The following is a 12468-nucleotide window of genomic DNA, read 5'->3' on the forward strand; positions in this document are numbered from 1 at the left end:
TTCTTATTTTTATTCTGAATTTGTCTAGCTTCAACTTCTGGTCTGTGTCTTTTTGTTAAGCCTATCTGCTACAGCTCCCTAGGATTATATTTAATTTCCCTAGGATAGATATTTTTAGAAATATCAAATCATTCCTTAACGTCTGTGTGTTATACTTACATTACTTGAGTCTTTGGATGTAAAAGCTATGCATCTTCCCATACGTATTTCCAGTCCTTCAATCGTTTTCATTGACCTTCTCAAACCCTTTGGTCTTTCAACATTTGTCTTGATTGTGGGTGCTGTAACTACAGAGTTTTCTGACAAGGATCCTGCCACCACCAAGCACAAAGGGTAAACTCTCCCATTTGCACTCTCAGATCCTGTTAGCATCCTTGGTTACAAAATCGCCCTGAAAATGCACATTCAGCCAATTGCATACCATGACCTCCAAAAATTTTTTGAGTCATCCTGCCAGCATATTGTCCTTTTAATCTTCTTCATTCCTCCAATATTTTTCTCATTTGGCTATCTAGCCTATCAGTAGGGATTTTATATGTCTTCCTCCTGCTCATGAAAATGAATGTTAATAGCACAGAAGCTAGGCTTGATCTCTGCAGGACTCCGCTTGAAAACACACCCTATTCAGCAACCTTCTTTTTGCAGTTATATTGAGGACAACGAGCTAAACAATTTTTTTTCCAAGCTGCTGTATATGTGCTGTATTGATTATTGTTTTCTAAATTATTCAATATTCATAATAAATGCATTATGCCAACAATATCACTTTATAAATCAAAATTAATCTCATTAAAAAAAAAGATACAAACCGAGTCTGACTACACTGAATTGCCAAAAGCCTATGCTTGATTGGCATGAGTTACCTTTTTATTTACTGATCAACAAAATAGCTTATCTACTGCTCAATTATTTTATTCACCATCAAAGTCATGTTAGTAAACACAACATGTCAGAGATTGCCCTGTTTGACTTCATTCCCTGCTCCCCCACTGCCTTGAAAAAAAGAAATGAGATCATATGCATTTTCTTCCAGTGCTCTGGGAACTTTCCAATGCTCCAAGACATCAACAATCAGCAGTAAGTATCCAAATTAATAAATTCTTTCAAAACGCAGTTTAGACTGAAAACAGACAGTGCAATTCAACATCCTTTTGGCTTATCTCTGGAAGCTAAGTATCTCACCAACAGCATATTGCACAATTGCTGCCCCCCTGCCAAACCACAACCTGAAAACTATTCTCCAATAACTTTTAAACCATTAGTTTACATTCTTTGCTACCCATTTTTGTCTTTTCTCCTTCCCTTGACAAGCATAGCTACTTTTTCTTCCCTTCCAAGCCTTGTTTTCCCTGGAACATTTGGCCAAGTATTCTTAAACTGTTTCTAGTTATTAATATTTTTACGTTCACATTATTTAGTCAGCTGAAGTAGATTTTAACTTTGTGAGACGGTCTCCTTTAAAGCATTTGTTAGATGCTGATGTGCACCTCGTTTACATGAAACAAATGTAATCAAGTCATGATCACCGACACCTAAATAATGAGTCATTGTGGCCCTGAGCAATTCCTCTTTCTAAGTTGAGTTCTATTAAAGAATCTCCTCTGGCTATGTCACTTTTCACACTTAAAAACCGTGGGGGTTTTTTGTGTGCCTTTTTTAAAAGTTTATTTATTTTTTTTATTTCAATGGTATCACTTACACAGAAAACCTCAAACATCTTACATCACTTATATAAAAAACCCAGTAGGTCTTTTTTTGTCCTATGTTAATTTTATTTTCATGTGATTGTTTGATATCAATCACCTACTTACATTATTTTTACAGCAGACCATTATCTGTTGTTCCTGCAGTCATCCTTGTAGAATTAGGCAGTATTTCCCAATACTTTGGCTTCTTAGGGCACGCTTTCTTTTTTTTTTTTAAATTAAAGCTGGCAGCACAGAGCAGATGTCTCCAAGTTGTCTCGCTGCTGCCAAGAGTGTCTGGGCAGCAGTCCCAGTCACTGCAGAAGGTGCTGTACCCCCACCCGCATGTCCCCAGGGCCACGCACTCCTGCCAGGCTGCCTGGAGCTCCCCCCACTGCTGGGGCATCCAACTGCCTCCGGGCTCAGGAAAAAGGCAACGCCAGGTTTGTAAGCCAAGGTATAGGCTGTTACTGATTGGAAGCAAAAAGCAAGCTTGGAGGCACTTCTCTACCAGCACCTTCAATGGGTCATGAATTAAAAATAAAACCACAAAAGCAAGCCACCCACTTTTACCATTCCTTGTCTAGCTGCGGACTGAAACTTGTTTGATCCATTAACAAATTATTAAGTCCTAGCAAAAGAAGTAATTTATCAAACTTGGTAATCTGTGTCAGAACTAAAACTTTGTCTCGTAGTTTTGGGATCAGTTTCCACAGCCTTCCTTCATGCAGGCAGTCACAATACCATTGCTGTAATTGTTTTCATACACTGTACTTATGCAATTACTTAATTTTTTTTTAATAGAAGTATTGCATTGTAAACTACTAATTTTCTCTTGTGAATGTTATTGCGTTTCAACATGGAAGCAGCACAGAGAAAAATCTAAAAAGAAAAATGTGAACAGATTCATGATCTGATAAGATTTTAAACATGAAATTGTTTTCTACGAGGCTAAGCAGCACACTTACTACAGAAAAAAACAGATTTAAAGCTAAGTGACAAGCTCCACAACACATCCTGGCCAAGGCATGGAGCTAGTTCTGTGGACAATGTACAACCTTGTCCTTGTGGGTCTGATAAGCCATTCATTTAGGAGAACACAGACTTCAGCTCTGAAATGAACAGTAGTATAAAAGATTTTTTTAAATTTTTTTTAATTTGAGTGCAATTTCACAGAGAAAATCAGAACAATTATATACCATTAAATCACATCAACTCCCCTCACTGCACAGGACTAAAGCAAGCATTATAAAAGTTGGTAAATATTCAGTGATGCAAGAACTGGAAAAAACAACCACACAGCTAAGCAGAAATTGGTAAAGCTCAAAACTATGTTGTTAAGGAGTCTAGCATTGCAACTACTCTTCCATATCAAGTTATGGATCTTCTATGCTTTTCACAAAAGAAAGCCACACGAGTGTTTTACCACGCTATGATAAGCTTTACAATTCTCACCTTTCCGATATTTTGACAAGCTAGCCTCCAGCTTTTTCTTAATGACTGCCACAACTGTTAAAAGGAGCGTATAGAAGAGCCAGTCAATCAAAATAATTCGGCATTAGGAAAGGCCAAAGCAGCACATCCTAATATCGAACTGTCAGAGGTTACAAGACATTCAGATTTGAATACCTTGGTTCTCCATTCAGAAATTGTGACAGAGAAAACAGTTCAAGAAGAATCTTGTATTTATGACGTCAAAAGAAAACTGGAAGAACATCAATTCCACTTACTCTCAGAACTGCAAACTACTCAATACACATGAAAATGGGAGTCCTCTATTTTACATAAATTATATCCCTTTGCTTTACTCCTCTCTCCTCATTCTTCTCTATAGCACGTGCTTAAATTTAGATATATAAAAAGACTAAGACTTTTTCTCAAGACTCTGTAGGACATTAAACCAGATCTATTTGGAGGCTTTGTTTATTATACATATACAATAACAGAAGTTGTTTGGGTTTTTTTTTGTCTCAGGTTTTACTTTTGATGTGAAAACTGGCAAATTGGGGAAGCAGACTGATTTCAAGTCTGTTCAACAACAGTACAATGGTATTTAGTTAAAATCATTCCATCAGTTTGACAGTAAGGTCAGAATGAAAGGGTAACAATAATGCCATTGAGCAGAAAAACACAAACCTCTCAGTAAGACAAGTAAGAATGTAAAGCCAATGCTCCCAGGCAGCAGCAACAAGCTAAACCACGCTACCGCTAATATTAGGCAACATTAACTTGCAAGTAAATATGTTTAAAATTGTATAAACAAAGCAATGTTAATCTACAATACATAAGAAAATAGAGTCTGCTCCAATATGGTGGTGGGCAAAAGGTAAGATTGATTAGTACTTTGAAGTGCTAATAGATGCAAGTAGAATATACAGTCAGGACTTAGTTTAACTACACATAAACATATTCTGTATCTCTTTTCTTCTTAACAAGATATTCTTAACAAAACAATATGTTTCAAATAATTTTTCAGAGAAACACTTGTAACAGTTATATCACTGCAACTTTATAATTCTAATCTAAGGGCTCCTTTCTGCTAACCTATTTCAAAGTGAAATACAGCCACAAATACCTTGCTTTGTGTCACTGATTAAGTGAAAAATAGATTAAAATAGATACTCACACTATATGTGCAAGATCAAGTGGCTTTTCTGGCTGCTCAGGAAATACAGGACGAGGTGGTTCTCTGCTTGGTACACAACCAAGTGATTTACTAATTGCATGGCTCAGCTTCTTTGCAGGTGACTTCTGTTTTTGAAAAGAATAACAAAAATGAGTTGACTATTAGAAGAGCAGGGTAATATGTGCAATCAGGTAACAGAAGTGTAAAAAAATACATAGTACTAGAATATTCAGAAATATCTGGTTATATTATACCATACCTGAGAAACTAGTACAGACACTACACATAGGTGAACAAGTTGGGTTTTTTTTGGGGGGGGTGGGGGGTGTTGTGCTGTAATATTGAAAAATGAAGCAGTTTAACAAAAGTATGTAAGATGAAGAAATAATCCAATTGTCTAGTCTTTCTATCAGGAATTAAATCAAGGGGCAATCATATCCAATTAAGGGATTTCTTATACTTACTCACAATGTCTTCTGAACACAGATATTGTATTTTGAGGGGAGGGCAGGGGAAGAACAAAGGACCTGGTGCATGAGCAGGTAAATAACCTGCATGCACAGCCTTACCAACTGCCAACACCGCCTTCATTTCCCATCTATTGGAATCAACAGAAAGTTGGCGCTATGCCCTCTCCCTCTGTCCTTTGCAAAGGCAATTGTTTTTGAAAAACAACTTTCAAATTTTTTGTTCATTATGGGCAAAGCCAAGGTGAACCATAGTGTTAGATATGAATGACTGGTTTCTTTATTTTCTTCCACAAATTCACTTGGTTGTGCTAACTAATCTCACAGAAGCAACTATCCTGGGATCATCTAAGGAAGATGAAAGGCTGGTGACAAGCATTGCCAAACACGCAAGAATGGATAGCTGGCCTGAGTCATGCGCTTAAAATGTGTTTTTAGTCCAATGTTGACTTACAAAATTAAGTCTTAAAATGTTATTACATCCACTGAACTCATGCCAGTGATGTGGGAGGCCAGATAATGCTTTCACGAGAGCTCAGAAGTAACCTGACAGTTCTGTTTTTCTGATTTAACCCACTAACAGTCCACGTATGTGTAACCGAGTGGCTAATTACTCCTATGTAATTTTTTTACTACTCCTGTAAGACATTGCAAAGCAGAATTAGGACCAATTCTCAAGGCACATTCAAATTAAAATTCAGATAACACTGATTTAAGTAGGAGGCAAGACAACCCAGGACAGGAGTTACACATATAGTTACAGTTTATATAAATTAGTAACTAGCAACTACTAACTAATATTTACTAACAATGAAAAACAATTAGTAATTAGTAAACCAGTGAGAATCTTCAACTCTGGGCCTCTTGGCTTTAGCAATATAAAACAGGCAATAAGGGCTTTTTTGAGTGGAGAATCTATGCGTGAGGAAGTTGTTCCCTCTGTGGATTTACATGGTTTATAGTAGATTGGGATGCGTTTTAAGTATAAAGTAAAATACTTTATATCAATTGGAAAACAATGAAAAAAAGAGAAAAATTCCTTTCAAAATTAGAAAAGATGAGCTGGATGCCTGTGAGAATTTATTAGAATAGCCAGTTCTTAACTGAAGATTTATTATCCTCCTTCAATTACCTTACAACTCAAAGTCAATGCTAACTGAGAACTCTAAAAACCATCAATGGAAGCTGCCTCCGAATTCATGGTGAATGTAGTTTTGGGAGAAAAAGAATTACTCATGAACATATTCTTCCTTGGAGTACACGTCAGAGACAATTCAAGTGGTAGCTACAGTCAAATTCCAGTCACATGCCTCCATCAGCATCTAACACTGCTTTACAATGCGTACTCTGGCCTGGTTACCATATTAAGACCATACTGTTTCACAAATCAAACCAATTATTCAATATGTTGCAGCCTAATTCCTTTCAGATTCTAGAATTTTTATTCATCAGCCCACAGATCCAACCTGTGAAGCAGCAGAATACATGAAGGCCACGGAGAGCAAGCCATCTAACAACCATCAGATACCGGGTGGAATGGGCAATTGATCTTCCCAATATATTATCTTTGGCTCTTGCAGACAGAAAGTCTTGGGCCTATTGAAGTACCACTGCAAAAATCTCGTGAGGGGTGTAAGATTCTTATCTCCTCTCACCAAGAAGGGCTTCAGTAGGAAGGATGTCAAGATAATTAACTGCTTCAGGTGAGTCTCCCATAGGGACCTCCGTAAAAGAGCATGTTCAGAAGCACTTCAGCCTACTAATTCACTAAATACTAAGCACTAAAAAGACTTGCTGATAGTAAGCTGATGTTTTGTTTTTGTTTTGTTTTGGGTTTGTTTTTTTTTAATGTGTTGAGAAAACCTGGTAGATTGCAATCAATGGATGATCCTTGCAAAGTGAAGTACACAGCGCTCTCACTATGAAGGTTCTACAGATGATCATCAGCCTTTAATTATTTTGAAATCCTATGAAAAACACAATCCAATCTTTACGTTACTTCTTCCTAATTCCACAGTAAAATTTAAATTATGCACACAAATGTGATGATACCGAAAGTAAAATACTAGTTTTCCTAAATTAATTCTTCTATATATTGAAAATTTTCACATTTATTTCTCTCTCAATCTGTTCTCCACTTCTTGTCCTTTTAGAGTATTTCCTACTTGACTCTTTACCCTGTTCATCTTTGGTTTCTGCACAGACCATCTATTCTCAGCGTACCTTTTCTGTGACCTCCTCTTTAGAGTATTTTTAGGCTATTTTAAAGTGTTTTTTCCATTGTGGTAACAAACACTATATCCTATTGTGCTACCCCACCATTTATTTTGTCAAACAAATGCAGTGCTGTCTAGAATGCTGTACAATTGAGCCACTACTGCAGCTTCACTTTCTGAAAATTATAGGGGAAAGATAATTTCCATTGATCCCAACTTCTTGATAATGCTTCTCAGTGCAGCTGACAGTGAAAAGAGCACAGCAGGCAGAATGAGCATGCTACTTCACAGGCAAGTATACCTCTTACGGGTATCTCATTTCCCTGAGAAACAGCTATTTTTTCTTTCAATTAGCTGAGTTCTACTTTAGTGATTTCTAATAAAAACCACCTCTCTCATCATTGTTGCTAATCTTGACCTCCTGCCTGTTTGATACTGTCTATAAGATACTTTCCCCTTCAAAAAAGCAGAAAAAACAAACAGAAAGCCCCCGAGTAACATAATCCTCTCATCCACCACCACCACCACAAATACCACTATCCCCTTCCCCATCATGGACACCACCACTGTGAACCTCCCCACATAACACATCCACTTGCCCATCACTAGCACTACTGTATTTTTACAACTTCTACCTCCCCAGCTGTTCATCTTATTCCTTCCTGACTTTAATCTGTATTTGTAAATAGCTGGGGGCAAACTATGTTTTATGAAGTATCTGCAACTTTTGTCACAACAGGATCTCAGTCAGTTTGGAGCTTGGATGTACTATTGCAAAATCCCCTATATTAATAAATTCCAACTCCAAATAAGTAGTTAAAATTAATAAAGAATTCCAGACTTTGAAAAAGGTTTCACACATCCTAGAGTCCAATTTACGGACTTATTTATCTTCAGCTTTAGATGGGAAAACAGTGTGGTGTGCCTTTATTTTCAGAGGCTTTCAACCACTTAATGTTTCCTTCTGCTACAGAAGCATAACTGCAGAAACCAGCCAGCAACACGCTGCTCTACCTTCAGCTTCATCCACACACTCTCTTGGGAATGGCTAACAGGCAATCCATTTTTACTTCCTAAATGGGCACGGTACATGACTCAGCGGGATTTGCACCACTGTGGCCATTATATCAGTCTGATGGTAAGCATGGTTGATGATCCAAAAAAAGTCAGGCACATAAACGAAATACGTGCTCTTTATCTGGACACAACGTTTCAGCAACCTTCCTGGACCCTGGTATTCATGTTTTTGGTTTTCCTCCAAAATGTTAAGTCACATAGCAACTTACTTTCCCTTTTTACTGATCATCTAATGGCCAAGACATTCATGAAAAGTTCTTTCTCTGCATTATTCCAAAAGGTTCATGAGATACAAAAGTATCAGTTTGGCTCTAGCAATCTGCCAGTAGCGCTTTGCAGTTTTGAGTGCATTAGCAAGGAACAACTGCAATGCTTCTTGTGGAACTCCTGCTTTTCAGCACAACAAATCTTCTTACAGTCTGAGATTCCTTCTTCAGCAAACTCTCTCAGCCTTTTACCTATCTAGACCTACCAGTGGAGGATACTTACTTTTTTCCCAAGTCTATCAATAAATATTCAAAAGAAAGTTTCTGCTTCTTTTTCATCATGCATAGAATAATAAAACTTGTGAGAAATGTTTGCCACCAGTTACCTAGGTGTTTAAGGAATCAATGACCTCCAGATAGTTACAATTCAGTATGCAGTTACTAGACATCCCAGTAGATCCCCTTCCTTTTGAGCTGATTATTCGAGATACATGTTTTTGGGTTTCCTGTCTTCCGAAATACCTATGAAGTTCAGAGCCAGAGCTGGACTACTGAATTACGTATGAATCCAGATACCCAGGCTGTTTCTATAACATCACTTCCACTACCATTTTCTAGATGATACATTTTAATAAATTTTTCAACTGAACAAGAAATTAAGGTCAGATCAGGTGAACATTATACAAGTTGTCTCTCTCCAGGCACAGCACTGGCTGGTATGCAGGCTTTCTGCAGCTACTGCAGTGGCAAGCTGCAGAAGTTCATAAGTAGCAGCAAACACAGTTTTCATTATCCAAAACAGTGTCTACCTACCAGCAAGCACATCTGACTTCTCCAGGTTCCAGAGAAAGCTCAAAAAAAAGTAAAATAAATACTTCTGAGAAGCTGGAATGTTTGTTCTCTTTTTTTCCCCTAAAAAGTTGAAGGAGACCCTGGCTCTGCACTTGTACACATCTGGTGATTTCACATTCCACTTATAGAGCCACAAGGTAAGGTTAAAACACCTTTCCTATTAACCATGGAATCGCTCTCCCTATGGCACTCATCCTCAGTTAGAATCAAATGTAAACCAAACACTTGGGGTTCAGTTATTTCAGTAAATTTATCATTGATACATCAGTCAAGGACTGTTCTAGATTCTACATTTTTATTTAATAAACAATCATGGTTTTATCCAACTTAGTTATGAATAAAGCATGAACAAAATATGACTTATGTAGCAATGCCTGCGTAAGCGTGCACCTAGCCTATAAAAGTCATTTTAAGTACTAGAGCAACTATTCAACTGATTTTTCCCAGAGACCCAGAAGGCAGATGTCAGCGCGTCACCGCATTGTGCGGGGTCTGGCTCTGCTCGACCAGCGAGACATGCATACTGCTCACAGCTGGAAACGCTGCTCTGCAGCTGCTTTCTAATAGCAGGGATTCAGCTTGCTGTCCTGGGAGTTAGGAACATACTACGAAGGGACCTCCCACAGAAAACACAGCAAGTGCTGAGTGTGTACGTTCTTAACCAAGTTTAGACAAAACTGAGTTGCGCCTCCATCCCGACAAGCATTACCCTTGGAGTTGCCTAGATCTGCACAAACAAATACGGCTGAGGTATGTGCCTCAAATGCAAATGGACTGACCACTTTCTGCTGGGAAAACTAATATGTTATGGTCAGATACCACTGAGAAACTGTTACATGTGCAAAAGACATGAGAAATTATCAGTAAAATGCAACTGTGATGTTCCATACGTTTGAAAACCCATTGCACCTGTATTGTGTGTTGCCAGATCCTCTTCACTGCAGAATAGTTTGTAGATCCTATCCTATTCTTCACTATGGGGGTGGTGAGGCACTGGCCCAGGTTGCCCAGAGAGGTTGTGGATGCTCCATTCCTGGAAGTGTTCAAGGCCAGGTTGGATAGGGCTTTGAGTAACCTGGTCTAGTGGAAGGTGTCCTTGCTCATGGCAGAGGGGTTGGAACTAGATGATCTTTAAGGTCCCTTCCAACCCAAACCATTCTATGAATCTGTCTTTGTCCACCTGCCTTCCTATCAAAGGTTACATCTCTTAAAAACCCCAAAACTTCCATCATGGAATTAAAAAGCTGGAAACTACAAACTACGTTACCAAAAGTTGTGTCTCTAGCTTTTTCTAATTGTCTATTTATTAATCACACCACCTCTACCAAAAGAGTCCAGTAAACAATTGTTACGATGGCCTTAGAAATTTGTAGGTAATAAAAACTGAACTGAAACTTGGTTGATAAGAACACTTGTTTGAAAATTGAGGTTTTAAAGTTATCTGTTTCACTCTTTATCTTTCCCCCCCTCCCCTCCAATATCTGTCTCATTCTACGGATACTACTTGTAATATCATAAACCACACAGGATGCAAACACAAAGTAAGGCAGCATATCCGCCCTTCTTCTATACTGAAAATGGGTAAGCAAGCAAAAAAAATTTTCAGAGTCAGTGCACAGAGAACTTTCCCTCTTCTCCGAGCAGAGGAATTGTGCTGAGCAGCCAAGTGGATTAAGTAGAAAGAAGCCCGTAAGGTAAGTGAAGCGAGGGGAATGCATAGACGGAAATGGTATTGCAAGAAGGAAGCTAAAGCACACACGTCTGCCTCCAGCTCTCAGCAGAGAAGGTACACAGTCACCCCAGATGTCCAGGCCTGTTATCTGTCTGTGTGCGAGGGCAGCGTGCCCTCTGCTGGAAAATGCTGAATTATAAAAGGGTTTTTCACATCACTTGAAAATAGCAGCCCATGTGATGGTGGAAGTCCACACATAGACAGCAACGTGACAGGGATGCAGAGCACACCATTTAATACCGTGTTCCCTTTCAGCTTGTTTCTGGGAGACTGAATAAAAGCATGTTCGAAAATTTTAAACAACAACTTTAAGGTAGTCTAAATGGGAAATTAAATGAACCAGAAATATAAGAGATGTAATTGTCAGAGCAAAATCTTATTAACAGCTACTTACGGTATTGCTAGACTTTAACTCGGTAGATAAAAGGGTCTGTCTTTTGTTTTAGATTTGATTAGTACCCAGTATAATGACTTCCCAACGGAAGCCATAGATATTATCACTATAGAAACAACTAAACATTTGTTTGGTTTGTTGATACATATTCCAAAGCCACCATGTTAAGGGTGGTTATAAATAACAAACATTCCATTATTTATAGCAGGAAGAGAGCTCTAACTCAACCACAGTTAATAAGCCATCAAAACTTACACCCTAGGGTATAAGCCCTTAGGGTACTTGGCTATTTTAACATTTTACGTGAAAATTACAGATGACAGACTGCTTAAGTTTAGCAGACTAAACAAAAAATAAACAGAATGAACAATGACTAACTACATGCTTTCAAAATGAACAATTTGATTTTCAGTTCTGCTGCACGTACGTAACTAAATGAATCAGTGTTTAAGGCTATTTAATAAAAACAAAATTGAAATAGCCCAGAAGGAAAAATTTGGAAAGTGTTTGAAGGTGTCTCGCCCCCCCCCCCCCCAACAGGCCCCAACAAGCAATGTGTTCATGCAACAAAATCCCTCTTTCAAAAAAATGTTTCTACTTGAACTTACATATATATGTAATATCACTCTAGTAATATATATATGTATATATATATTTAAAATATCACCATACTATATGATTTATAGTATCAAAAATTTTCAAAGGCATTTCAGAATTTCAGGAAAAAGAACCTTATGAAAATACTTATTATTAATGCTTATTCTGGGTCTTAGGGCTCCAAACTTCTGAAAATACACCATACAAGACTGAACTGGACCTGGCTGTATTGGAAACCCAGGTAAAATAAGTTTCTTTTTTCATTGTATCAAAGTACCAGCTAATCTCTGCAGATCTGGTCAGCAGGAGTCTTTGGGTCTTCACTCAAGAAATTATTGTTGAGTAAACACACAAGGAGGTCATGCTATTTCAGCTGAAGCTGCACCAGTGCTCAGTAGAAGGAAAGAGTTACAATGCGCATTTTGCAGTCGTGTCTTCCTTTCTAGACACCAATATAGTGTTTTCACAACAGTCTGACATCGCTGATGCGTGTTCAGTTCATAGGCAACTGCATTCCCTGAACTGCCTTCTGCAGAACTGCTCCCCAGCCACGTATCCTTCACGAAACTTTGCGGTTGCTTAGTCTCACTTGAACTTTGCAATTTTCTGTATGGAA

The 12468-nt window shown here is 38.1% G+C and overlaps 1 protein-coding gene across 5 annotated transcripts in view; it reads right to left on the reverse strand.

Moving 5' to 3' along the window:
- Positions 1-12468, reverse strand: part of DTNB (dystrobrevin beta) — a 205990-nt gene that overhangs the window by 132184 nt on the left and 61338 nt on the right. For 4 of the 5 annotated variants that reach the window (XM_075048827.1, XM_075048828.1, XM_075048829.1 and 1 more), the window contains exon 10: positions 4312-4436. In XM_075048827.1, the coding sequence (XP_074904928.1) occupies positions 4312-4436 (125 nt within the window). Of the gene's footprint in view, positions 1-2922; positions 3195-4311; positions 4437-12468 lie in introns of those variants that run through there. The other variant, XM_075048831.1, reaches the window with a different exon arrangement.

This window comes from Buteo buteo, chromosome 17, assembly GCF_964188355.1.
Source record: "Buteo buteo chromosome 17, bButBut1.hap1.1, whole genome shotgun sequence".
Taxonomy (NCBI): domain Eukaryota; kingdom Metazoa; phylum Chordata; class Aves; order Accipitriformes; family Accipitridae; genus Buteo; species Buteo buteo.